The sequence below is a fragment of the Dromiciops gliroides genome, chromosome 4 (genome assembly GCF_019393635.1).
Source record: "Dromiciops gliroides isolate mDroGli1 chromosome 4, mDroGli1.pri, whole genome shotgun sequence".
NCBI lineage: Eukaryota > Metazoa > Chordata > Mammalia > Microbiotheria > Microbiotheriidae > Dromiciops > Dromiciops gliroides.
The window spans coordinates 426,275,268-426,302,764 of record NC_057864.1 but is presented as its reverse complement, the minus strand read 5'-3'; the positions used below and the strand labels follow the sequence as shown (position 1 = coordinate 426,302,764).

Sequence of the window (27,497 nt, the reverse complement as noted above, 5' to 3'; positions counted from 1 at the left end):
TCAGATGCAATCCCTGTATCTCTTGATTTCTTTAGTTGTTTTTCTTAGTTACAAAGGATTCAATATTGATTGGGAAGAGGGGGTAAGAAGAAGGGAAAGAAATGCTATACCTGAAAATGATGATAATGTAAAAACAAAAGGCACCAATAATATTTTTAAAGGAATGTGGCCATTAGAGTCTGGAGGACTTTAAATTCAGGCTAAGGATTTTGTATTTCATCCTAGAAATAATAGAGAGCCACTAAAGGTTTCTGAGAATAAGAATGACACAGATCTGTGTTTTAGGAATATAAATTTGGCAGCTGGGTGGAAAATGGATTGGAGAGGGGGAAAAAAAACTAGAAGCAGAGAGACCAATGAGGGGACCGTCAAGACTATAATCATCTCTAGCCTAAAATTAATGTCAAAGAAATGAGTAAGATAATGGTTCCCAATTTGTGGTTAATTTCTGCTGCCTTCTTTTAAAGTATAACATGGTAGCTTTTTAAGGCAAATTGTATATACACATTTTAGTACAAATGCAAAACTAGTGAGCTCTTCTTTTTCAACTTTGAATTCCAGAGTAGGGTGAAGTCAAACCAGATAGTCATACTAGGAAGGAATCAAGGCATCTCCTACCCTGTCCTCTAGTTTTTGGCAAGAACTGGTGCTTTGCCACAGATCTGCCCAGGAATGCCACAGTTCAGTAACTACATAGCTCTTTTGGAATGAGATAGATTGTCTAGAGTTTACAGGAAGTGAGATTTCTGAAAGTGTGCCCAACCCACTAGATGATGTGCTCACAGATGGGCTACCGAGGTTATCTTCCCTATTACCAATCTGTTTCATTTCCATCACCACTGCCTAACTTTTCCCATCCAACCTATCCCTAGCAAGTCACTGCTGTCCTAAAGGTAAGTCCAAATGTGCAGAATTTTATCTTCCCCACAACTACAGATTGGATATACTTTTCCATTATGCTCAACAGTGTAATTAAAACCCTAGGAAGTGAGTGTACATGAAATCATTCCTTCCGTCAGAGCAGACAGATGGAGAGACATTCCAGTGTGTTTCCAGTCTTTTGTCTTCAGGGCATTTTTGGCATTTCCTTCAGGAAGCTGAAGGTTGTGACCTAAGGCCTTCCTCGGTGAACAGGCTCCTGTTTCCCACAGTTAACCTTACATAGAAATGACATATACTGTATAAGGTAGGTTTATCTTTATGTCCCAACTGTGTCCTGTCCACACTCAATGGAACTTGAAAGAACCACCTTTCAGAGTAATAACAATAGAAAGGATGGGAGAGCCAAACAGGCTAACTTAAATTTTCTAGTTCAAGTATTGTTATGGTTGGTCTTTCTAAAAGTATGTTCCAGAGAACCAAAACATGAAGACAGGATTAATGATTACAGAGACTTTGTGGTATAGTCAATAAAGAGTTGGATTTATAATCAAGAAGAGATCTGGGTTCAAGTCCTGATTATGATACATACTAGCTGTGGATTTCTATTCTGAATGGTTATGGGGAATTTGCCCAGGTAGTTCTCTACTAGGATGAAATCAAAGGCCTGGAAAGAAGGGAAAGGAAGAGAAGAGAAAAATTAACTATTAGGATAATCTGATTTTTGCCAGACTCCTTCCATGTTACAGCAAATAGCACACATTCAGACAAAAGGCAGTATACATCTCATGTCTTCCAGAACTCATCTGCTGGGTGGGTTTCTCTTTTCGTGGATTGAGTAGAAGCAGTTAGGAAAAAAAAAAAGAATTAGACACTGAATAAATCCTAGAAACACAATGGTGATTATCCAATACATCCAATTCCATGCAAAATGCTAGTAATAAATTCAAGTATATCATGTTTAGGCAGTGGGTTCAGGCTCAGGACTTACAATTGAACCATATATCTCTTCTAGGTCCCTCATTCCATCTTTTCAAGCACTTCCTACTATTTATACCCCAACTGAATTTAAAGCTATTCAGTTGCATGCTATTCCTTTAAAAAACTAGGTTTTACTTTAGCATTGATGTGTTTAACTGGAGTAGTCTTAAATGTCATCACACATTTCTAATCTATGGCATTTTTCTTTTTGAGAGTGACCTAGAATGACCTAGAACAGGGATTCTTAACCTGAGTTCCATGAACTTTTCTTTTTAATATTTAACAACCTTCAGCTTCCTGAAGGAAATGCCAAAAATGCCCTGCATGTATTTCAATGTAATTAGTTATCTTTGTAATCATATGTATTTAAGTTTACATATTTAAAAATGTTATTTTGAGAAGAGATCCATAAGTTTTACCAGGCTGCCAAAGGGGTCCATGAGACAGAGAGAGAGAGAGAGAGAGAGAGAGAGAGAGAGAGAGAGAGAGAGAGAGAGAGAGAGAGAGAGAGAGAGAGAGAGAGAGATTAAGAATCCTTGGCGTAGTGGATAAAGAACTGGTTTAAGGTTAAGCAGACCCAGGTTCAAATCCAAACTGACCTCACTACCTGATCAGGAGTCATAGTCCCAAAAGCAACTCTCTAAGATTGTAAATTGGAGGACATTGGGGATTTGAATTGTTAGGAGTTCCCTACTATGCCAATCAAATCACAGGTCCTGACAAGTTTGGGTTTTTTTAAGCATATTTCATATTTCAATTCCCCAACAATTCATTAAAATGCATGGCTTTTGCTATTGTGGTATTTTTAAGATGGGTAATTATCTCATTCTTTGCTACTCTTCATTGTTAACATATTTCCCTTCCTGCAGAAAGAAGATCTCGTGGTTTCTAAAAGAATCACAATTTTTTTTCATGCCCCAAGTGATCGATACAAAGGCTTTTTGATGAAATCTTTACCATAACTTTCATATTAACAAAATCATAAACATTTTTAAAAACCCAAACAATGGAATGTATCCATAAGAAAAAAAAATACTCTTGGCAATGGGATCTTTTTTTAAAAATCAGTTTATTAATGTTTAAAAGTGGATAAAGCTATGTGCAAATTGAACCATAAAAGTCAGAATCTCTTAAATACTATCTTAAAAACAAACTGAAACAAGAAAATCCTCATTTTAATTGCACTGGAAACCATACTACAAAGGCAGAGATATATCTTTATTTTACTCTTTTTACAAAACCATGATTCTACACCTCCCCAGGAACTGTATAGTAATGGGGAGTTCTGAGGGAGCTACCTGAAGTGTCCCTGTCTGTTACAGTAATGCTCTAGGGCACAGAGGACCTGCATCTTGTTAACACATGTACACATTCAATTCTGTTAACACAGGTTAGAAAAAAAAATCCAGTAAAACGAAAGATGCAGAAACAAATACATTCAAAGAACACGGAAAGTAAATTTGAACACAAATCGACCAAACACCAACACTTCTCCGTTCAAAAGCTGAGGAACCCTCTGAAACACAACAAAGCATCAACATAAGTGCCAAAGAACAGATATGCCAAGTGTTAGGCAGGGGCATTTAGAAGTCAGAGAGATATCTGGTGGATTACAGCCTTCAAAAGAATACTTATATTTCTGTCAGTTTTTGTAACCTTTCCATGACACCGAGGTCAAAGGTTGGATCCTCAAAATAACCACCCTCCAATGAAGTAACATTTAGTTAAACTGGACCTCCTTCCTCCAGCTTTCAACCACAGGAACTAGGATAAGGCAACTCATGTCATTAACAGAGATCAAGAAATGGCACCCCAAAACCAAACAACAAACCTGGCTCTAGTCAAATTCTACTTTAGCTTAGGCTAAAGCGGGAACTTTGGACTCAGAGACTGAAATTACGTGACATCTAAAAGCCATCTCAGCTTCCTCACAGGTGAGTGTAGGTGGGGGGGGGGGGGACTACTGCAGCTGGCCCAGAGGTGAAGTGCTCTCCCATCCCCTCCTCCTCCCGTGGAAGCCAAGGAGTTAGTACAAAGAATGGAAAATCTTGGAGTGTCGAGCAGTGAAGGAAGGGTGGAGGATTGGAGATACAAGATTAGAGGTGGAAGGAAAGGGAGAGTCACCTGGGAAAGGGGGGAGGGGGATACAAACCATCTTGACAGAAACTAGGGCAGAGGGAACCAACTTCTCTTTCTTGCTTCCCACTCCCAACAAAGGAAAGCCCAAAGACCCAAACAGACGCTTTCACATAGGGACATTGATCAAGACTTCAAGGAGTAGCCAACTGAAACCTTCAGGAGCCTGACAATGTTAGAGTCAGACTCAGTGCAAAGTCAAAACAAGTCCCAGGGAGGAAATGTATCCCCGAGCCAGGACAGTCTGTCTCTCTGGGACAGAGCCCCACCCTTCCCGGTGCATTGTTCGCGTGGACCAAAACTCCCCACCGCCCAGCAGCACCACCACGCTGGCTCTTTTGGCTTTTCCTTCCCTCCCTCCCTCCCTCCCTCGCTTCCTAGGGCCCAGCGGCACCACCCGTCGGGGTGGAGTTGGGTCGCACCCTAGAGCCCCCGTATAACTTTTCCAACAAAGTATGGGGTTGGGAGGGGGAGGCATAAGCACAGCACCCCCTGTAGGCCTGCAGCAGAGTTCAGTTTTAGGAAGAGGAATTAACGTTCCCAGAGGACATGATGGTCTCTGGGTTGTCGCCGTCGTCCTTCTGCGGGTGGGAAGAATTGTCGGATTTGCTGCGGCTGAACTCCATGCCGCCAATGATGGGCCGCTTGAACTTGGCCCCTGAGTCCCCGCTAGGGCACTTGCAGCAAGACATGATGCGGACGAAGGCCCTCCGCATCTCCTTGTTGGTCAGTGTGTAAATGATGGGGTTGGTGGCCGAGTTGAGCACCGCCAACACCAAGAAATACTCCGCCTTGTAGAGGATTTTACACGTATTCACCTTGCAGCCCACGTCCAGAAGGAGCAGGATGAAGAGCGGAGACCAACAGGCAATGAAAGCGCTCAGGACAATGATGACCGTCTTGAGGAGCGCAAGGGACTTCTCGGAGCTCCTGCTCGCCTTAGAAATGTTCTTGCGGAAGGTCAGCCGACGGCTCCGAGTCCTGACCAGGGAATAGATCCGGCAGTAGAGGATGACGATGGAGAGGAGGAGCAGGGTGAAAACTGTGGTGCAGAAGAGGATATAGTGCTTGTGATAGAGGGGCAGCACCGTGGAGCAGCTGTGTAAGGAGCCAATGCAGTTCCAGCCCATGATGGGCAGGCCCCCCAGGATCAGCGAGATGACCCAGCAGGCGCTGATGAGCAGGAAGGAACGGAAACTGTTGCTCCCGTTGTGCAACTTCATCTTCAGCATGGTGATGTAGCGCTCGATGGCAATGGCCAGCAAGCTGAACACTGAGGCCGACAGGGCCACGAACATGCTACCCTCCCGCAGGAACCACTGCGCTGGAGTGAGTTTGTAGGTGGTGGCCCCAGAGAGGAGGAGGTTGGCTGTGTAGGCCACCCCGGCCAGCAAGTCTGATAGGGCTAAATTTCCAATGAAATAGTACATGGGCCGGTGGAACTTCTTGGTTTTCCAGATTGTCAGGAGGACGAAAATGTTTTCCAGGATAATGAAGCAGCAGATAAGGATGAATAATGCTGAGGTCACTTTGAGGCCGCTCTCGGCACTAGAGTTCAGCTTTCCAGTGTAGTTGTAATGCTTGACGATGATGTCATAGTTGACATAGTCAGAGACAGAGCTGGGAATGGCCTTGACCGACGGTACACTGGTGGAGCCCATGATGCTGGGAGAAAGGCCTGCAGAGCCCAATGCGTCACCTCTCTAGATGGACGCTAGAGGGCAGAGTCGAGCGAGGCTTTGATGCCCGGCGGGTACAGTGCTCGGCCGGGCAGGTCTTTTCTGTAGCTCTTCCCCTGCTGAGGGGGCTTTGAAGACCGCGGCCCTAAACAAGGCACAAAGAGAAGAGAGTCAAAAAAAAGGGCACATCACGTTGGCATAATTCACCCTAGCTACAGCTGTGGCTCTGTCCATGTTCAGAGAGAGGAGAAAGGAGGGAAAGGAGCCTACAAGGAATCCAAAGTCCAACTTTTTGCAAAAAGAAGAGTCCTAAATTTTCCCCAAACCGGAAAAAAAAAATCCCACATTTTCCTCCCTCCCCACCGCCCACCAAAACTGGACAGAGCGAATCAGGGAAAAATTTTTAAACTAAACCTCGGTGGATCACGCTATTTCCAATTATTCTAAAACTCTGTCCCTCCCTGAGTAAGCCCTCCGCCCCACACTTCCAGCGCCCCACATTTCCAGCGCCCCACACTTCCAGCTATACGCGCCATCTCACTCAACTCCAGTTTTTAAGTTTAGAAACGGGGGACTGGGGAGGGTTGAAGTACTGCCACCTCTTCACCTCCCTTCCCAAAAAGGAGAAAGGACTCCCTAATTGTTATGTATGGATTTATCAAGAAAATCGGCTCAGAAACTAAATCATTCTTTTCATTCTATTAATAGCATCCTCTAGAAGCAGGTGTGCAGTGAAGATCACTAGTGTGGGGCTGCAGTGAGGTGCGCGAAGCGAGACTAAAAGCAGCCTAAACCGTAAACAGGAAAGCTTGAAAGACGGCTTGAAAAGAAGCTTCCCAGCCCCACCCCCACCCCCTTTTTTTTTTGCTCCACCTTTGAAAGCAGTAGTAGGGCAGCACAAATACACTTACAGGAATTTAATGAAATCCATTCATAACAAAGGGAATTCAGCAGACCTCAACCCTCAACGTTTGAGATCCCCAATAAATAGATTGCACAAGCTTTTTTGTTGTTTTTTTTGGTGTTGGGTTTTTTTTGGGGGGGGTGACTTTGCTTTTCTGGGTGTTTTTTTTTAATCCTGTAATCGTTAGAATGACAATGCAGATCATCAAGTTCTGATGTTCCACTCCAAAACTATTTTCGAGAAACTCAACTGAACCTTTTAACAGATTACAATGTACACCATAAGCAATCTGCCACCACCAACTGTTTTTTTTTTAAATGAGGGGGTCCCTCTTTTAAAGAACTAGAAAGTGAGGAGGAAAAGGGTCAAGGCAGTATCACAAAATTAGAAAGTGAAATTGCTTAATACGCTAAAGGCTATGTAGCAACGGTAATAGATGGGCAGTGTAAGAGTTAATGTAGTACTATCTTGGATAAGCAGAGATTTCTCTGCACGCACTTCTTTGACATCCCACTCTTCTTCCCAACGAATTCTGCAATAGGACCCAGTACAGAGCAAGTTTGTATTCTTTTTAGCACTTTTTCTGCAAGCGTTGTCTATTGGGTTTTCAACAATGACCCTCTCCCCCTTTTCCTTCCTCTCGGCTGACCACCCGCGGATTTTCCCAGCCTTTCGTCCAATTTCGATTTGGCAACCCTTAAACTCTTGTAAATCACAACTAGAAATGCCCCCCAAAACTTGTGGCAGGTAAGGGAGTCAGCAGGGTCAGCCTGTCTGATTCTCCTTCCTAGGTGAGAGAATCGCCCAGATATATCGTTTTCAATACTAATAATAACAACAATAATGTATTCGTGCACATTTAAAAACGTCACATCCAAAGCCAAAGTTTGCTTTCAACAGTTTGCGACCAAAGCCCATTCAGATTCTGGGCTCCCGGATCCCGTCTTCCCCCAGTCCACGCTCATCCCGGGCTCTCTTACCTCGCTCAGGCAGGACAAAGTTCGTTTTTAAATGCTTCTGGTCGGCAGGAGCTCGTGCTTGGCATCTTGCTGCCCCAAAATGAATTCAACTCTCGCTTTAAAGTTCCTTTACCAAGGGGTCCCCACCCTCCTTCCCTCCACGCTTTCCAGTAGCCAACTAAACGCGTTCCGGGTTGTCCTCCGAGAGGGGCAAGCCAAAGATAGAGCCCAAGCCAGCTAACTGCACTGGTGGACACACTTCTGCTGCTGGTTTAGGGAGGGACCGGGAGGGGTTAATGTATGTAATCTCTCTCACCCCCTCCTCTGGCAGCTGGGGCTCCTCTGAATAGTCAGTCGCTCCGGACTCTCCAGGAAAGGAGCTGGGTTGATGGGAGGGGAGACCGAGAGGAGGGGGATGCAAGCCACCAACCAGACCTAGCTTAGGAGGAGGAGCTTGGGGCCCCCCTTGTAGTTCTAAATTATAAATCACAGTTCTTTAGCTGCCACGGAGCTGCTCCCGGGTTGTGAAGCATGCATACCCGCTACTCTTTTGAAAAGAGAGTGGGGGAGGGAGGAGGCTGAGAGCTTTGGAAAACTTCTCTTTTTTCTAAGTGTATGGATGCCTTAATACTGGGTTGTCCTAAGCAAACCCCTAGACTGCCTCCTTCCAGCCTTCTCCCAGCCCCCTCCACGTTCCCACTCGCTCCCAGAAGTCACTTCCACTCAGGCTCCTCTCCTCCCCATACCCGCCCCCAGGAGCTAATAACCAAGGTCCCAGCCCTGGACCGCTGGGGAGTAACCACAGGGTATAAGAAGGGAGGCTCTGGGAACCCTAGAGACGCTTCCAAGAAGCCAGGGGCCACGCTTGGAAGAAAAGGGGGGAGGGCCGGGGAGAGAGGCGGTTGGCAACGCGGTTTTTGATTCAGGCAAGCTGGATGGGCAGGACTCGAAGAATGTCCCTCATCTCCCTTTCTTGCTCCACTTCTCTTTCCTTCACACTCACCACCAGTTCTCTTTTGAGACTGGTTATGGTGAGTATCTTGGGGATTGGAGAGGAGGAGCAGAGATTGTGGGCAGAGGGAAAAAACTTGGCTCTTGTTGAGTGAAATGCCATAGCATCGCGTCACAAGAGAAATGGGAAATGAGGGGAAAGAGATAGCCCGGGATGATGGGAAGAACGGAGGGGGATGAAAGGGGGCATTTCTACAGTCTGTCTAAAGTAGGCTAAAGGTCAAGGTCAGAGAAATTGGAATGTAAAGGCAAGATTCTTGGACAGGTCAACAAGTCACCTTACCTCTCTGGCCCTCAGTGCCCTTATCTATAAAATGAGAGAATTGGGCTAAATTTGGTCTCTCACATGCCTTCCCTTAAGATTCTGTGTACTGTGAAGAAACAACACCTCTTCCGTCTAGTTTCTATTGGTGTACACACCCTCTACCTGAATGAGTCAGAAGGCTAGAAGAATAAACAGCAGACCCCTAGCTTCTAGAATGTTATGAATTTGCAGGGGGAAAATGAAAAGTTTCTTGTTTTAAAGTAACGGTTAATCCACATCTGTCTCGGAGCGCCCTTTCATGACAAACTTCTAGAGTGCATAAAACCTCACATAAACATTGTTAGTGCCTCACACACTGAAACACTAACTTTAAAAACACTTGCTTTAGAGGAAAGAAAGTTCTTAGACTTTTATTGTGTATCAAGCTGCATTTGAGAACTTGGGCAATTTAAAAGGAGAGATGGATGGTAATTTAGCAATTTACCTGTTGCTATAATTGTACACATTAGACCAGTGCATACAGACACATGTGTGGACAAACTGCATCACCTTTTGTCTGGATGGTTATAATAGTTTTTACCATAGCTAGTTACTACGTACTCTAGATTATCCTTACAATCCTGCCAGTTTATTCAGCAGATTTTTTTTTGATAGGTTGTAATTTCATTGGCATAGGGGCATCCCAGTGAGGAAATTTCCTCTACTAACATAGCTCAACACATTCTATGTAGTATGAAGTCTTGGAGATTTCATTTTTTGAAATACGAAGACATTGGACTTGTCCAGTGCTACTCAGCAAGTTTGAGTCAAAAGTGGTACTTGAATCCAGGTGTTCCTGACTCAGAGGCCTTTTCTCTATCTATTATGCCACACTGCTTCTCATACTACTAGGCAGTTAATCTTCCTAAAGTATTTCTTTGTGTATATCCAAAGTCTTCAAGAATTCCCTATTACCTACAGCAAGAATCCTTAACCTCAGGTCAACAAACATCATGGATAGATTTCAGGGGGTCGTGAATTTGGACAAAAAAAAAATACATCTTTATTTTCACTAACTATTGGCTTCCTTGGTGATCCACTGTATTTTACTTGATGCATTTAAAATTATTTTTCGGCAGCTAGATGGCACAGTAGATAAAGCACCTGCCTTGGATTCAGGAGGATCTGAGTTCAAATCTGTTCTCAGATACTTGACACTTACTAGCTGTGTGACCCTGAGCAAGTCACTTAACCCCAATTGCCTCTAAAAAACAAACAAACAAATAAATAAATAAAAAGAATCCCTGCCCTATAGATCAAAGCTCAAACTCCTTAACCTGATATTAAAAACCCTCCAACAGTCTAGCACCAACAGCCTCCTTTTCTAGACTCTTGTGTTACGGACCACTTTAAGAGTCAGGTGAAACCTATGGGACCTTTCCCAGAATAATATTTGTAAATGTATACAATAAAATCCATGGGATCAAAAGGGAAACCAAACATCAGAGAAAATAAAGATAGGATTTGTATGTCATTCTAATTCATCCACTCCCTGAAATCTATCCATGGAAGGGGTCCATGGACCTCAGGTTAAAATCTGCTGTACATGGTCACCTTTAAGCTCCAGCCTAACTGCTAGCCTTTCCCTACTTAGATCCCAAAGTTTCCCAGTTTTATATCTTTTCTCAAGCCATTTTCCTATGCCTGATATGCCCTCTCTCCCCGTCTCAACCTGTTAAAACCCTACCAATTCTTTAAGTCTCAGTACAAATGTCACTTCCTCTATGATGCCATCCTTGATTTATCCAGTTGGTAATGATCTTTTCTCAGCATTTAATAATGGATTTCTAGAAGAAACCCAGACATTAGTTTTAATTGCTCTCTGCCCCTCACCCCAAAAAGCATGCAGATTGATTCTTTTCTTTAGCTAGGAAGACAACCTAGACTAACAAACTTACCCTCTCTAGGACCACCCCTCAATTCATGTCAATCAATGGAACTAAATGATGCTATAATCAATTAGCTTAGATCAGTGTAGGGTGACCCACCTCTATGAAAAGAGGATAAAAAGACTGATCCACAAGAAGCTTGCACTCGTACTCTCTCCCTCTCTCCCTCTCTCCCTCTCTTCCTCTCTCTCTCCTCTCCCTCACTGCTTACTCTCTTGGCTCAGAAGGCTGTTTCTTATGTGTATACAATTGTTTAGGCCTGTAAGCCTGTAGCTAGTGAGTCAATACTTTAATAATATGAAATAATAATTAATAATAAATACTTGCTACCAAAATGGGTGCAATAGCTATTAATTTATAAGTAGCAAATAATTTTGTAAAGCACAGCCTAGTACAAATAATTTAGCTAACACATCAGTTAAACCTGATGTAGAATTTTTCTCTTCTCAGATGCTTTTATCATATAAATGTTTGTATTATAGTTCTACAATTCAATTTAACTCAACATTTATTCATGTGGAAGGCATTTGGCTAGTTTGGAAGAATATTTTAAATCTAACATATATTTCTCTCAAGTCTTTCCCAGACTTTTCCACTTAGAAAATTGTATAAAGAGTAACAAAAAATTCTGAAAATAAGGATCAAGGGGTGATAAGCAATGTAAAGGGGTTTGACACATGTGCAGAGCACCTGGGAAAGCATCTTTCCATATGAAGAGGCTAAGGAGTATGCTTCTGGGAGAATCACAATGGCGTATATAGGAAATGCCTTGGAGAGACAACAAAAGATGAGTGAACATTATGTAATTGTTTCTGGTTAACTAACCACATACTGAAAAATAGCCTTTGCCTTTGGAGGTATTCAAAAAGGCCTCTCAGATTTGGCTACTTCCCTTTTTGCCTTATTTTCTCTTGGTCTTATCTGGTGAATCCTTTACTCACCACATCTGGTGAGTGACCATTGTTGTCAGGGGAAAGGCCTTAGGGTCTTCTTCCTGTCTTAGATGGTATGGTCTCATGATATGATCCCCTAGCTTTTAAAGTGGATTAAAGGTGGAGATCAGAGAAAGTAAGATGAAGTCATCAGTCCTTAGATTCTGCTTTTTCCTAATATTGATTGGATTCAAAGTGGGGTGGAATGGGGTGGGAGAAGGAATATGCCTTCCTTGTGTTGAGGAATAAGTTTGTATGTTTGTGATTATACCTCCTGGAGTAAATATTTCTGTGTAAGTGCTGATCTGACTTTTAATGGCTAAAGGTAATTGTGGTACAAGGGGACAAGCCTCTATATTTAAGGGAACACCAGCATTGGGAGCTGAAGTCATTTGATATGCACCCCACATCCCCTGAAGGGTACCAGACAATGCCAGGGATGGAATACAATGTAACCTACATGGCCTTTAAGCAGTCAAGGAGAGGGTAATCTCTGTTATACTTGGTTCAATGGAATTGCGGTGCTAATTACTGGGCCCCTAATAATGCAGGAGGGGCTACAGACAGTGGTGGGAGAGAAGAGACACCACAAATCCCTCATCAAAGAAGGCATTTTGCTCTATGAGCAAAGTAGATCTGCAACAGCTCAAAAGAAACGAGATGAGCAAATTTAGAGACATTTCCACTCCCAAAGACTATATGGACTATCTGTGGTAGAGCTTTCCAAACTCATATTGGTTTGATCAGCCACAGTCAAACGTGCTATACCTTGAACCCCAACATAGTGATGTCATTTTGGTCCTCTTTGAACTTGAAGAAAAACAACCGTGTTTGGATTTGGAATAATGTTAAACTAATTAAAATAACTTCTGGTAGATAAGTGCCTAAAACACGGAGAATGATTATTGAGTTTTTTTAATATAAGGTACTGTTGAAGGAGGCTAAAAAGGGTTAACAGATATTTGCACACTCAGACTTGATCTCTAATTAATAACAGTTAAAAGGGATTATAGATAATTAGGATAAGCCCTCCCCTGTACCTACTTAAGGAGAAGATTAGGACCTACTATAAATATAACCATCTTTCTTTCCCCCACCCCACCTTTCTTATTCTCCTATGGTATTCTCTCTGTAGCCTCACAGTGTTTTAATAAAACATAGGAAACTGAGTCACTGAGTCTTGTAATTCCTTGGGTTGCCTCACAACCTCATGATTAAATCCATAGCTTCTATAGCTACTACTTCAGTACTAGAAATACAAAGATTTAAAAAAATACACAGTCTTTACCCTTGGGGGTGGTATGTAACATGAATACAGATAAGTTTATTGCAAGGTAGTATTTATACTTGATGGGGACAAAGAAAAGATTAGAAACATTTGAGGAAGTAGAGAACACTTTATATTGGGAGGTAAGTCATGGGGGTGGGGGCGTCAAGGAAAATTTCACAAACAAGGTGGCACCTGAGTTGGGCTTTGATGGAAGAGGATTCTGGAAGACACAAATGAGTTGGTGCTTTCTGTATGGCAATTTGAGTAAAGTATCAAAGTGCATTAGTTGAATGTTAAAGAGGATGTTTCCCCTGGAAAAGAGAAGACTAAAGGAGAATGATAGTTGTCTTTAAGAGCACTCAAAGGTCTATTAGGTACAAGAAGGATTCGTTTTGTTCTACCTGATCCCAGATGCAGAAATGGGTGAAAGATATAAAGAGATAGATTTCTCTTCAAGTATAAAGAAAAGCTTCCCAAGGAGTGATGTGGGGTAGAGTTAAGGTGATCAGATTGATCAGGAGGTGTCCCAAAGAATTACAAGACTCAGTGACTCAGTTTCCCAAGTTTTATTGAAAGACTGTTGACCACAGGGAGAATACCAGAAAAAATATTTTTATTATTGATTGAAAGACCATTGACCACAGGGAGAGATACCTTTCCATTTTTCAGGTAATAAAATTAGCTCTCAACATGCTACCTGTTCTTTAATACAGAGATACTCCCATGTTATCTTGAGGATATGGCTAAATTGGCATTTAACCACAGCATTGTGGTTAGAGTGTGTGGCTCTTTAGGGAGCCTCTACCTCTTATTTGGTTAAGAATCCATTCTTACCCATAGGCATGAGAGGTACATGATCTATTTCTCTTCTTCTTCTTCTTCTTCTAATATGATATTCTTATATTAAGATCACAACAGAATGTATTATGGACTGTAGTGTGAAGTGTTGCTCTAAGCCTAATTTCTGCCAGACAGCTTTCCAGTTTCCAGAGAAGTTTCTTATCAAACAGGGAGTTTTTCCCTATGTAACTTTTATTTTCCACTTTATCAAACCATGGATTACTGAGTTCTATTATTTCTGAATCTCCCTTGTCTAGTCTGTTCCAGTGATCTATCTGTAATCTACTTTGAGGTCTGAATGTGCTCTTCCCCCTTCTTTTCATAATTTCCCTTTGATATTCTAGATCTTTTGTTTTTCCAAATGAATTTTGTTATTATTTTATCAAGCTCCATAAAGTATCCTTTTGATAATTTCTTTAATAAAGAATTAAAAGGATAGTTATTTGGAATGGAATTAATTTTATCTCATAAAAGGCTCTCTTTTTATGCAAAAATGATGAGACAGACACTCTCTCAATAGATCCAATATATCACTGAGAGGAAGATAAAAGGGCGGAAAGTAGGTTTCCTTGGTAACTTTTTCCTTTTCATTTAAAATTGATAACTGAAAATCAGGAAAAATTATTAAGAAATCTTTTCACTTCACTTTCCAAAGTTCTGATTGTACACACAGCTTGGTAAGTGGTAGGTATTAATAAATGTTAGTTGATGGATTGACTGTTCTGTGTACTACAAAAGCCCAATCTCCTTACTTGCTAAGAAAAAGTTTTTCTAAAAAATATGGTCTAGTAAAAGAGGAAGTATGTCCATTCATATATGAAGAAGTAGCTACTTAAAGTAGGTAGGTGCATTGTATACTTAGTCTTTCAGTACTCTCACATCCCGCTGTGTTGACGGACTGTCCCTTTTCAAAAACTTAGGGAAATGGGAGTCTACCTAAAGGTGTTATTGTTATTTATGGAAGAATGGATTTACCTACAGAAAGATCTAGCTTTTAACTTACTTATATTCTATTATATTTCTTGTTTTGTCAACCAATGACATTAAGAATGTAAGATTAGGAGAAGCATCTAGTAGGCAGCAACATGGTATAGTGGGAAGAGCACCAACTGTGGAGTCAAAGAACCAAATTTCACATTCCATCTTTTATTCTTGCCAACTATGCAACCTTGGACACATCATTTAACTCCCTATACCCTAGTTCTTCATCTGTAGAAAATGAGTACCTCAATAGCACCTCCTTCCACCAATCATTCTTCTTCATCATCATCATTGCTAGCATTTATATAGGTTTAAATTTTGTAGAGCCTTAACACTACTTTACAAATATTTCATTTTATCCTCACAATATCCCTAAGAGGTAGGTACTTCTATTATTCCCATTTTGCAGATGAAGGAATGTAGGCAGATAGAGGTTAAATGATTGGCTCTGGGTCATGTAGCTAGTAAGGATCTGAGGCCAGATTTGTGAATTTAGGTCATGCAGACTCTCTGCCATTCTATCTCCTTTATCTAGCTGCTTTATCTAACAGGGACTTGCCTCAATGAAGTACACTGAGGTTGGGTGACATCCATTCAGTATCAGTGACAGGATCAGAACCTAGGTTTTCCTGACTCCAAGCCTAGTGTGCTAGTCACTAGGGCCAGCTAGGTGGCACAGTGAGCATTGTCCCTGAAGAAGGGAGGACTTGAGTTCAAATCTCACCTCAGACACTAACTGTGTGACCCTGGGCAAGTCACTTAACCCCAATTGTCTTAAATATCCAGGGCCATCTCCAATCATCCTGATATATATATATATATATATATATATATATATATATATATATATATATATATATATATATATATATATATATCTTTCTACTGGACCCAGATGGCTCTGGAGGAGAGAGTGAGGCTGATGACTTGGCATAGCCCTCCTTCACTTAAATCCAATTCAGTGAAAGTGATGACATCACCCTGATATCATGGTCCTCTTTGAGAATGAAGGATAAAGGACAACAGCTAGTCACTACATGCTGTCGCTTTTCTAAAACATTTACATTACTATAATCTAAAACTTTCTCAGAAGACTAGTTCTCCAACATTGATTAGAGGGACAGAAAGAAGGTGAAAGTTCTTGCTGCTGCTATTTTTTTCTTTCTATTTTGATGGCAGAAAACTTTGATGGAGATTGTGGTTGAGCTGTATTTTACTAAGCCACAGAGGTATTGAGTAGTTGGGTATACCAGGTGAAAAAAATCATACTCCCTGCAAAACTGTGCACAGGATCATTCCTATGGCAACTTCCTTCCAGCCCTGGCTTTAAGTGAGATTCTTCTTGAAAATTTCTTGATGCTCCTTCTAGCTCTGAGGCACCATTGCTGGACCCAGAAGATCTGGGGCACTCTCCCTTCCTGGTTCAGTCTTCAGTCCAGACTGACTTTCATGCTGAGGGAGGCTAATAATAGAGGTTAGGATCCATTTTCTTATGCTAGCTGGCTTGTTAAGTGTCTCACCCCCAATGCCCTAAGGAAGAATTACCCATGTTATGGTTCATATCTAGGAGTTCTCCAAAAGGAGGAGTAAAAAATAAAGGAAAATAAGGCACACAATGTACAATAACAATTGGGTATGGAATGTGTAATTTATTCCTACACACACAAAGACAGCTAACCATAAGACAACTCACCAGCATGAATTGACAAAACAGGATTCAGTCACTTAATTGGTAGAGTGATACTGAAACTTCACCAGAACATAAAGCAGTTTGTGGGGTTGCTGAGTGTTCTACTCTAGACTCTAGCCTCTTCAGACCTCATCTGCTTCTGTAGTCAAGTGCTCCTGCATCTGCTACAACCAATCACTCTTCTTTTTTGGACTGAGAACCTTTAGATTTTTCAGACTAAAAATGTTGTCTTCGGTACAGGACACCTTGAAATTGATGCTCATTTGCTTCCTCAGAAAAGGAAATATGCTGAAAAGGTTAGCAGGTAATCCAGATGCAAGTTTGTCTTGTTGAGTCCATGAGGAGGCAGTGAAGAGAAAGAACATCAAAGCAGAGAGCACACTACTTGATACATAGGGGGAGAATTGAAGCCAAATGGGTCTCAGATAGAAACTGTCACCTCTTAAAAGGAACACTGAGTCATTAGCTCTTGCAGCTCAGCAGCCAATAAAGAGGCTCTTCATCATCTTTAAGTGCAAGTCCTTTAGCCCTGAGTCATACACGTCCAGAAGCTGGATCCCAAGTCCCCACATGGTTGACAAGAAAGGTAGCACTGAGTTCTTATTACACTACTGAATTAGAAAACAAATTTGTGTAAGGAAGAAAATGTATGGGTATCCCACATATCAATTTGTTAGACATTAAATAATCCCAAAGGCTTTGCAAAATGGAAAGTTGAGAAATACAATTTTGGGGTTTTTTTAAAATTTTTTTTGAGAAATACGATTTAAACCTATGTCTTTATAAATAACTAAAATGGTCTGACTTGAAGATGCTTCCTTTTCTTCCAAGTGCTATCCAGACATTCACATCTTGGGACACAAAAATGTTGGTTAGTGGTGTATTCAAGTACTTTGTTCATACATCTGTCATTTTTTAAATGTTGGTTCTTTTAGCCAAACCAAAGTTCTTTTGAAAAAACAAAATAATTCTAATGGACTGATTTTCTATGCAATCAAGCAGTCAATTAAGCAATTATTAAGTTCTTCCTCTGTGCCAAGCACTGTGCCAAATTCATCTCCTATCATTAAAATACATTTTGTGTTTACTCAAATCTCCTAACTTCAAAATGAGATAGAACAGAAATAAAATTTCTCTGTAATAACTGTGTGTACGTACAGCTACCATTATGTACCATATAGTATATATTACATAATGCATTTAATGTATGTTATATAGTGTATATATACATGTGTGTATGTATATGTATGTATGTACATATATACATACTCATCACATTATCTCCCCACTCTCATACCCATCACTTTTCTAAATTTCCCTATTATTGTCAAAGGCCCTACCATCCTTCCAGTTACCCAGGTTTATAACTTTGGTGTTATCTTCAATGACTTCAGTCAAGTACCAAATCTGGCCATTTCTGTCTCTACCCTGTGTCTTACATCCATCCCCTTCTCTCCATTCAGTCTTAGCTCACCTTTATTATCTCTCTCTTTTTTTTTTATTTTTGCACCGAAATGAGGGTTAAGTGACTTGCCCAGGGTCACACAGCTAGTTAAGTGTCAAGTGTCTGAGGCTGGATTTGAACTCAGGTACTCCTGAATCCAAGGCCAGTGCTTTATCTACTGCGCCACCTAGCTGCACCCTATTATCTCTTACCTAGACTATTTCTTCTGAATTAATCTCCTAGCCCCTAGTCTTTCTCCTCTTCAATCCATTCTCCACACTGCTGCCCAAGTTACGAGTCTGACCATATCACTGTCCTATTCAACTCCAGTGGCTCCCTGTGGACTCTAGGATTAAAAACTATTTCTTTTCATTGTTTTTAATATCTAATTTTATGTATTATATGCAGTTATTTGTAGCACAGCAAATGAAAATAAATACACACATTTTTGTGATGCATGCTCAATTTTTTTTAAACTGATAGGGGTGTGTGATAAAAAAAAATGTTTGGAGGCCTCTACTTAAATGGTCAGTTTAATATAAGAATGGGCAATATCCTTCATGCTTGTTCTAAGTGATATGGTCATTTCCAAGCTGAGGGGTAGGAATGAGAAGAATTCGGACCTGACACTAAAAGACTGTTGACAATGCCTTCTATCCCCTAATTCTTAGTCAGCCAAGGTAGTCACATCTAGGCAGTACATCTTCCTAAATAGATAGTATGAGTGGTGTTACTAGGTGTTCAGTTATGGCTACTGAAGTCAACATTAATGTGGATCACTGGCATGTACTAATTCCTTGGATGGTTGATGATAGCAGAGGACTGCACTACCTAGATACAGTATTTTGTTTCAAACTGTTTTTAAACCTTATCTCTGCTTTTTGTTCTTGCCAGTTTCCCCTCTCCACTGTTGACATTTTAGGAGTAGAAACAGCTACGTCATGTTGTTTGAAAGTAAAGTACAGTGGTATCCTTGAAAAGGATTTCTCTTTTTTTTGGTCAGTTTCATAAGGACCTTGATTCAGTCTCCTGATGTCTTTTTTTTTTTTCTTTTCTCTTTCGTCATCTCACAAAGCTGGTTTGTAAGGAATATGGATTAGATACTGGAGAAATGGCTGTGTTCCAAAAATTCAACATTTGAGACTTTAGCCATTTGCTGTTAGGGATGTAGCTGCCACAGATGAAATCTGTTGAGGAGCTGGACATAGCTATTTATAGATGGTTCAAACATAGTTTCACAGGGATAACTATGGGAGCAAAGGAGGGGAATGCTGACAGAGTAATGTTTCCGGCCAACAAGGAAGTGCCTATGGGTGGGATAGAATTTTAAAATCTCAGAGTTGGAAGGCACACAAGAGGTCATCTGGTCTACTTCATACCTGAATCAGGTATTCTCTCTACAACATTCTGAACAAATTATCTGATGGAAGACCTCTAATATTTGTTACCTACTGTGGCATCCCATTCAGCTTTGAAAAATAAATTCTTTGATGTTATTTCCCTATATCAGGTTCAAATCTGCCCCTTGGTAACTTCTCCCACTAGAATTCTACCTCTAGAGTTCTGCCCTTTGGGGCCAAAAATGATCTTAATATGATATAAATTTACAATGCATCAGGAACATTCTCCTAGGACTACAAGCTCATCTTCAGGCTGATATTCCTATTCATACCGGACCCCAAGAATACTGAACAAACATGACTCTCACCCATAAAGAAGGCTAACATAAATTGTGTGATCTCATTGACATGAGCACTCCCTCTACTGGTACTAATCACAACCTATGTACACCTTCCTATCCTGCTAAATTCTTGTCCACATCTTTTTGGAAATACACCATAAAAGCCCTACTCTAAGTGACAGAGGCTTCCTTCTAGTTTTTGAAGTATTTCGTATATACTAATGTATTGCTTGGACTATCTACTTCATATACTCCAATTCTTTTTTTCCAAATATGTATTTCTAAAACTGATAACTCTTAAAAACATCTCAATCATTCCCCAACTCCTATTAATCCCTCCCTTGTAACAAAATTAAACAATTACATACAACAAACGAGCAAACTAACAAAATCCAACAATGTGTACATTTTCCACACATAGTCCCCTATTCCTATAATTAAGAGGAAGGATAGATATTACATCACTTGTTCTTCAGAACCAACATTATTCATTGCAATTAATCTGAGTTTAGCTTCTTTTTCATGTTATTTTGAATTCTGTTACTATAATCATTATCCATATTTTCTTGGTTTTATTTTCTCCATACCACATAATTTCATTCATGTCTTCTCATGTTTCTCTGATTTTTTTTCTTTAAGTAATTGAATATTAATTCCTTGTATTTGGGGGAGAGGTTGCTTCTATTGGTGCAATACTATTTTATTACATTTATTTACCCAGATTTGTTCAATCATTCCTCAGTTGATGGGAATCCATTTTGGTTTTTTTGTTTGCTTGTTTGTTTTGTTCTCTTTTCGAACCATAAAGAATACTGCTGCGAATATTTTGTTATATATGGGAACTTTCTGCCACTGTCATTCTTGGGAGTAGGGCCCAACACTTGTGCTCAATATTGGGATTGCTATGTCAAACAGTTCAGTAACTTTGTTGCAAAGTTCAAAATTGTTTTCTAGACTAACGGGACCAATTCACAGTTCTAACACCAGTGTATTAGTGTGCCCATCTTCCCACAAACTCTTCAGCATTTCTATCTCCATTAAAAACAATCAAAATCAAAATTAAAACATCCAGGGCAATAATAATAATAATAATAATAATAATAACAATAACAATAATATGGGGGCAGCTATGTGGCGCAGTGCACAAAAAAAAAAGCACCAGCCCTGGATTCAGGAGGACCTCAGACACTTGATACTTCCTAGCTGTGTGACACTGGGCAAGTCACTTAACCCTCATTGCCCTGCAAAAATAAATAAATAAATAAACAAACAAACAAACAAACAAATAAATAAATAAATAGATAGATAGATAGATAGATAGATAGATAAATAAATAAATAAATAAAACAAAATAATCTATCCCAGTTTGATGGGTGTGAGGTGAAACCTCAGAATTGTTTTAATTTGGACTCCTTTTTACAGCTGGTGGTTTAGAGCATTTTAAAGATATATTTTTTGTTATTTGCATTTTCGTCTTCTGAAAAGAGAATACTAATGTACTCTGTCTTGGTCAGGAGGATTATGTTCAGTTCTGGGTGCCACATGTTAGGGAGGACATTGATAAGTTGGAGAGCAATCAGTGTTCATGAGCTGAATTTGCCAAAAATTTCATTATCTGGTGGTCAAATTTTGGGTAGTGAAGCTCTCTACATTTAGCTAGATTGGTTCTCTGATGATAGACACAAAGCACATTGCCAGATTCAAATTCTTAGCCTTTCTATGATGAAACAGTCTTTCAGAAATCAGGGTACGATCTAGGCCATGATGAAGCATTAGAGTATAGCTTTGGTAGAGGCCAAAGAACAAAACATATAATTATAATAATGTTATATAGTTATACAGCCCTATAAGGTTCACATAGTCAGTCAATTAACAATCGTTTATTAAGAGTTTTCTAAGCATCAGGCATTGTGCTAAGTGCTGGGGGTACAAAGAGAGGCAAAAATACAGTCCCTGTCCTCAAGAAGCTCATATTCTAAAGGGAGACACAAAATGCAAGAGACTGAAGTATTTGTTTTATATATATATGTGTGTGTGTGTGTGTGTGTGTGTGTGTGTGTGTGTGTGTGTATAGTGTGTTTGGGAGGAAATCTCTCAGGGAAGGTACCATGTTTAGGAAGCTTGACATGCATCTATCACTATGAGAACAGCACTCTTCACATACTTCATCTCATTTGATATTCACAATAATCCTCTGTGGATATATGACATTCTCTCCATTTTGAGGGTGAATAAATTGAAATTTAATGACATTAAGTAATTTACCCAGAGCCACACAGCCAGTAAATGTTTGAGAAAGGATTTGAACTTCCTGACTCCAAATATAGCATGTGATCCCCTATAGGATGCTGACTCTTAGAATTAATAAGACATATATAATATTTACTCCTTACTGAGCATGAATCAATCTTCTCTGGATGATTCAGAAAGTACTCAGAAACTTGTAGTATATCATTATGAATATTTTTGTTTTATAGTATTACCCTGCATGAACTACAACATGGTACAATGAACCCAGTGCTGAACTCAGAGCCAGAAAAACTTGGATTTGAGTCCCAGCTCTTATGCTTACTAACTGTGTGACCAAGAATAAGTCACTTAACTTGTCTGAGTCCAAGGTGTGAGAAAATAATGGGGTTTTGGGACTCTGAGAGGCCCCAACTCGAAGGCCTAACCCAAAGACCCTTCCTTGAACTTTTAATACATGCCCATCATCAGTCAAGTTGGACTTTAGACTATGAATATAGACAATAGAAGTTACCTCATTCAAAACCTCACCTACCTGAATGAAGGTTTTTTCCCCTCAGAGGGTTCTGAACTCTAACATTAGCACGTACTGCATTGAACCACCCTCAAATCCAGTAAACCAATAGATTTGAATGATGCTAGCCAATTAGCTTTAAGTAGTATGTGAGGGTGGCCTCTCCTACTGACCTCAATGCTCAAGGAGGCAGGACAAAGTTTATTCTCTCTCCTGTCTATCCTAGATAGGCCTTCTTATCTTTTGGAGCCATGTGCACTCTCTTTACTAATATTTAATATGCTTTAATAAATGCTTAATGCTCCCAAACTGGTGCAGTAGCCTCTAATTTCTAAGTAGCTACATATTAGAACCCCAGCTAAGTTTCCCTAAAACTTGGGACAGAAATAGGGTAACCCCATATAATTTTAAATGCCACAAAAGTAACTCTATAAGAAGCTACTAAGTTATAGATATGCTGCAATCTATATTGGTAGAGGGAATTTCTGCACTAAAAAAAACAGGGACTGCTTTTTTTTGTTTGTTTTTATATTCACAGCACTTATCACATGGTAGATACCTGATAAGTGTGTGTTGAATTTGATTATGGAAATTTGGTTTAATGTGTTCTGACCCTTTATTACTATTTCTCATGTATGGTTCCTGTTTTTACAACTAAACTATAAACTCTTTGAGGACAGGAACCATGCTTTAAATATCCCCTTGGCCTCCCTAGGATAATGGCACAATGTTCTGCAGTAAAAAAGAATCTTCAAGCTAAAGAGACTTTGCAGATGGTTTATCCCAATACTTTCCTTTTATAAGGCATCTTGATGGTGCAGCATATAGAATGCTGGGTCTGGAGTCAGGAAGACTCATCTTCCTGACTTCAAATCTGGTTTCAGATATTTACTGGTTATGTGACCTTGGGTAAATCACTTACCCTGTTTGCCTCGATTTCTTCTTCTGTAAAATGAACTGGAGAAGGAAACGAGAAACCACTCCAATATCTTTGTTAAGAAAACTCCAAATGGGATCAGAAAGCATCAAACATGACTGAAAAAAGAAAATGACTCAACAACAAGAAGTCCTTTTACAGACAAGGAATCTGCCTAAAATGATCTTCCCAAAGGCCACACATTTAGTGGCAAAGATAATGCAGATACTTCATAAATATTTCATGATGATGACTCAAGGACATCTCCTGGAATTCTACACTATTTCAAAACATAATCTTACTGTTAGTCTTTTTCCTTGTCATTTGTCTCATTCTCATGAAAGCAGGAAGAGAACTATAAAAACAAATTCAAGTACTTAAACTTTCTGACTCTCTGGACTTCAGAGAAATGGAATTTTGTCATCATTTACTTGCCTTGTAAATCATTCTTTAAGTATGGTTTTGATGGTTTATCATCCCTTCCATCCAATTTGCTAATCTTCTTCATATGTTGTGTCCTATTTTGCTCAGTGAATATTGTGAATCTATTTTTTTTTTGCAGAGCAATGGAGGTTAAGTGACTTGCCCAGGGTCACACAGCTAGTAAGCATCAAGTGTCTGAGGCCGGATTTGAGTCAAGTGTCTGAGGTCTGAGGCTGGATTTGAACTCAGGTCCTCCTGAATCCAGGGCCAGTCCTTTACCCACTGTACCACCTAGCTTCCCCCCGGGAATCTATTTTTTTTTAATCCAATGACATCTATTTTTTTCGGGGGGAGGGGGGAACAGGTCAGTGAGGGTTAAGTGACTTGCCCAAGGTCACATAGCTAGTAAGTGTCAAGTGTCTGAGGCCGGATTTGGACTCAGGTCCTCCTGAATCCAGGGCCTGTGCTTTATCTACTGTGTCACCTAGCTTCCTCAATCCAATTACATCTTAAAGCAATTTAATAAAATAGAATAACTAAATAAACCTCTGTATCATAAGTATTATAAACTATTCAATTTTGTGTTTCCATAGATGAGGAAATGGTGATTGAATAATGTTATGAAACTTCTCCCTACAGTCAAAATGCAAAATAATGTCAGGGCTAAATAATAATTGCTCCTATTCATTTGGTATTCATTGCCTACCCCCATTTAATCTTTAAAGCTACCCTGGGAAGTGAGTAGTACAAGTATTATAATACCTGTTCTGTACTCAGGGGTGGAGACAAGATGGTGGAAGAAAGGCAGTAAGCTCTCGAAGCTCACAACACAATCACTCACCAAAACTCCCAATACCACCATAAGACAATTACTGGAGCAGCAGAACCCAGAAAAGGATGGGCTGAAATCATTTTCCAGTCAAAAACAGCTTAGAAGTTTGGCAGGGGGGGGGTCTGCTGTACTGGGGTGGAAGTAGAGCCCAATCCTGCTGTTGTGCTGACACAGATCCAGCCCCAGGCAGGCCACACCAGAGAAATTTACCCCCCAGAGCCTCTGAATCAGTTGCAGTGCCAGCGTCTTCTAGAACTAAGCTCACGGTCTGATGAGAGGGCTGAGTGGTTGGTCGGGGGGGAGAATACAGGGATCTCTGCTGGAGCTGAGGCAGAATTCGGTTGTTCTACCCCAGTGGGGAACCAGGAAGAAATCTTGAGTGGCAGTGGCCCAGGTGGGGGAAGGAAGCAGGCTCTCAGGAGCTTTCCACCCAGTGAAACCTTTGTTTCCTGGTTGGATAGCAAGTAAGCTAGGGGTTATTTACATTCTTGCGCACAGGCCAGGTGAGTGAAGAACCTGCCCTCCTTAAATTGTACTACCTTGGCCCCCCTGAAGCTTGGGACAGTGCAGCCTAGAAGCAGAGCCCCACTTTAAGAAGGAGTTAAAAGTCAAGAAATAGGTGGGCAAGATGAGCAGACAGAGAAATATGAGGACCACAGAAAGTTTCTTTTGTGACAAGGAAGATTGAGGTGCACCCTCAGAAGAGGATAGCAACATCAGGGCTCCTACATCCAAAGCTTCCAAGAAAAATATGAATTGGTCTCAGGCCATAGAGGTGCTCAAAAAGGACTTTGAAGATAAAGTAAGAGAGATAGAAGAAAAAATGAGAGTGATTCAGGAAAGACAAAGTACCTGTTCTCTGATTGACACAACTGAAGCTTCAAGAAATCAAGTGACTTAAGTCATACAGTTGACAAGCAACAGAACCAGGCCTAGAATTCAAAATGAGTGCTCTTTCCACTCTACCACCAGATGACTAGATTTTTAGTCTGTTAACTTTAATTCAATAAGCATTTTTCAAAATTTATTGAACACCTTGGGTTCTTTAAGGCTATACCAAGTGAGTACAACCTCTGACAGATTCTACCAAGCTAGAAAGGCTTAGAGTATGGACCTGACGATGGGCTGTGTGTCTATTGTCTAAAAACAAGCCTAGCTAGGTTTGAAGAGGCTCATCACCTTAAGATTGACCAGCATATATTGATTATGTCGGCCATATAATTCATGAAAGTGTTGTAATCTGGCATAGAGAGAAGTTTGGGATCTGCATGATCTATCAATCAATCAATCAGCAAACCTCCATTAAATATCTGAAATGGGGCTAGGTGCTATGCTAAGCACTGAGGATACAAAGACAAAATGAAACAATCCCTGAACTCTAGGAACTTACGTTCCAGTATTCACACCAAAGAAAGTACAAATTATTGAAGTAATTAGGGCTCAATGATCCTCACAGAATCATAAAATGTTAGAATTGAAAAGAAACCTCCACGGTCAGTCAGTTCAACTCATTACCAAAGGCATGGATCCTTCTACAATTTCCCAGCCAAATGTTAGTCTAGCTTCTGCTTAAATACATCTGGTGCCAGGAAACTCACTACTTCACAGAGAATAGCCAATTTTATTTCCAAATAGTTTTGGTAGGAAGGTCTTCTTTATGCTGAGCTGAATTTTTCATCCTCATACTTTATACCACATATTCCATTTATGACTTTTGGAGCAAGATGAAAAAAAGCTAATTCACCTTCTACATATAACCCTTCAAATATTTGAAGGTAAGTTGGGAATGGTGACAAATGGCAGTAATTCCCGTTTCTGGAAAGGGTGAGGCTAATTATTGCTTCAGTTTGGGAGTTCTGATTGGTGGTAGGGCTATAAGCCAATCAGGTATTGGTATTAAGGTCACAAATGTGATGATTCTCCAGGAGTGGGGAACCACCAGGCTGCCTAAGCAGGGAAGAACTGACTCAGGTTGAAAGAATGGAGATTAAAGTTTCCATGCTGATAAGTATATAAGATTGAGTCTATGAGTGTCTGCTGCACTTCCAGCTGCACCTCCAGCTGCATGGTCCTATTCTCAAATAGGACCATGACATTGGGGTGATGTCATGACTTGCACTGAATTGGATTTAAGTGAGGGAGGGCTGGGCAAGGTCACCAACCTCACTCTCTCTTCCAGAGCCATCTGGGTCCAGTGGCAAGATAGATATGAGGACAAATGGAGATGGCCCCAGATGTTTAAGGCAATTGGGGTTAAGTGACTTGCCCAGGGTTACACAGCTAGTAAGTATCTGAGCTGAGATTTGAACTCAGGTCCTCTTGGCTCCAGGGCCAGCATTCTATCTATTGTACCACCCAGGTGCCCCATTTTGGGAATCTTTTAGTATTTCTGAAAGCATCCAAGGGAGAAAAGGCCATATATGAAATATCCTTTATTTTTACAAAAAATGAATGTGAATTTGTATAGATAATCCTGTTTTTTAAGTTATCCTCTCCATAAGGGGTAGGTGAGAAGTATCATCTTCTTGTTGATATTCATGGATTTTAAGAAGTCCATATCTTCTTTTCTCAGGAAAAAAAAACTGAGTTGAGGGAAAAATAAGATATTTTAATATGCTATATCATATATATGGAAAATAATGTGATCATTTTGGGAGGGCAGTTTGTGTTGTGTATCATTCTAGGGCACTAAAGTCACTTAAACATACCCTGAATAAAAAATGGGGGGGTGGTAGAAGATATGATAATAATGAAAGAAGCAAATAATCAAATAACAAAATTGACAGTTTTTAGGGAACCTCTGGGAGTCTATTTTGTTCTTACCCTAGGCAAAATCATAATTTATATATATTTATATTTATATATATATATAATTTTTATCATAATCATAAGGAAACCATTGTAGTCATAGGATCTGCTGTGGCAAAGTAGAAGGGAGAGGGCAAGAAGAAGGGAAATCCCCCAAAACTGATACTTTCTCTTCTC

At 40.3% G+C, this 27,497-nt stretch overlaps 1 protein-coding gene across 3 annotated transcripts in view; it reads right to left on the bottom strand.

Annotated features, from left to right (window-relative positions):
- Positions 1-2,910: 2,910 nt before the first annotated feature.
- The window catches only part of S1PR1 (sphingosine-1-phosphate receptor 1), a 65,372-nt gene continuing 40,785 nt past the window's right edge, over positions 2,911-27,497 (bottom strand). For 2 of the 3 annotated variants that reach the window (XM_044004929.1, XM_044004930.1), the window contains exon 4: positions 2,911-5,820. In XM_044004929.1, the coding sequence (XP_043860864.1) occupies positions 4,515-5,657 (1,143 nt within the window). In that variant the 5' untranslated portion in view covers positions 5,658-5,820 and the 3' untranslated portion in view covers positions 2,911-4,514. Of the gene's footprint in view, positions 5,821-7,559; positions 8,202-27,497 lie in introns of those variants that run through there. The other variant, XM_044004928.1, reaches the window with a different exon arrangement.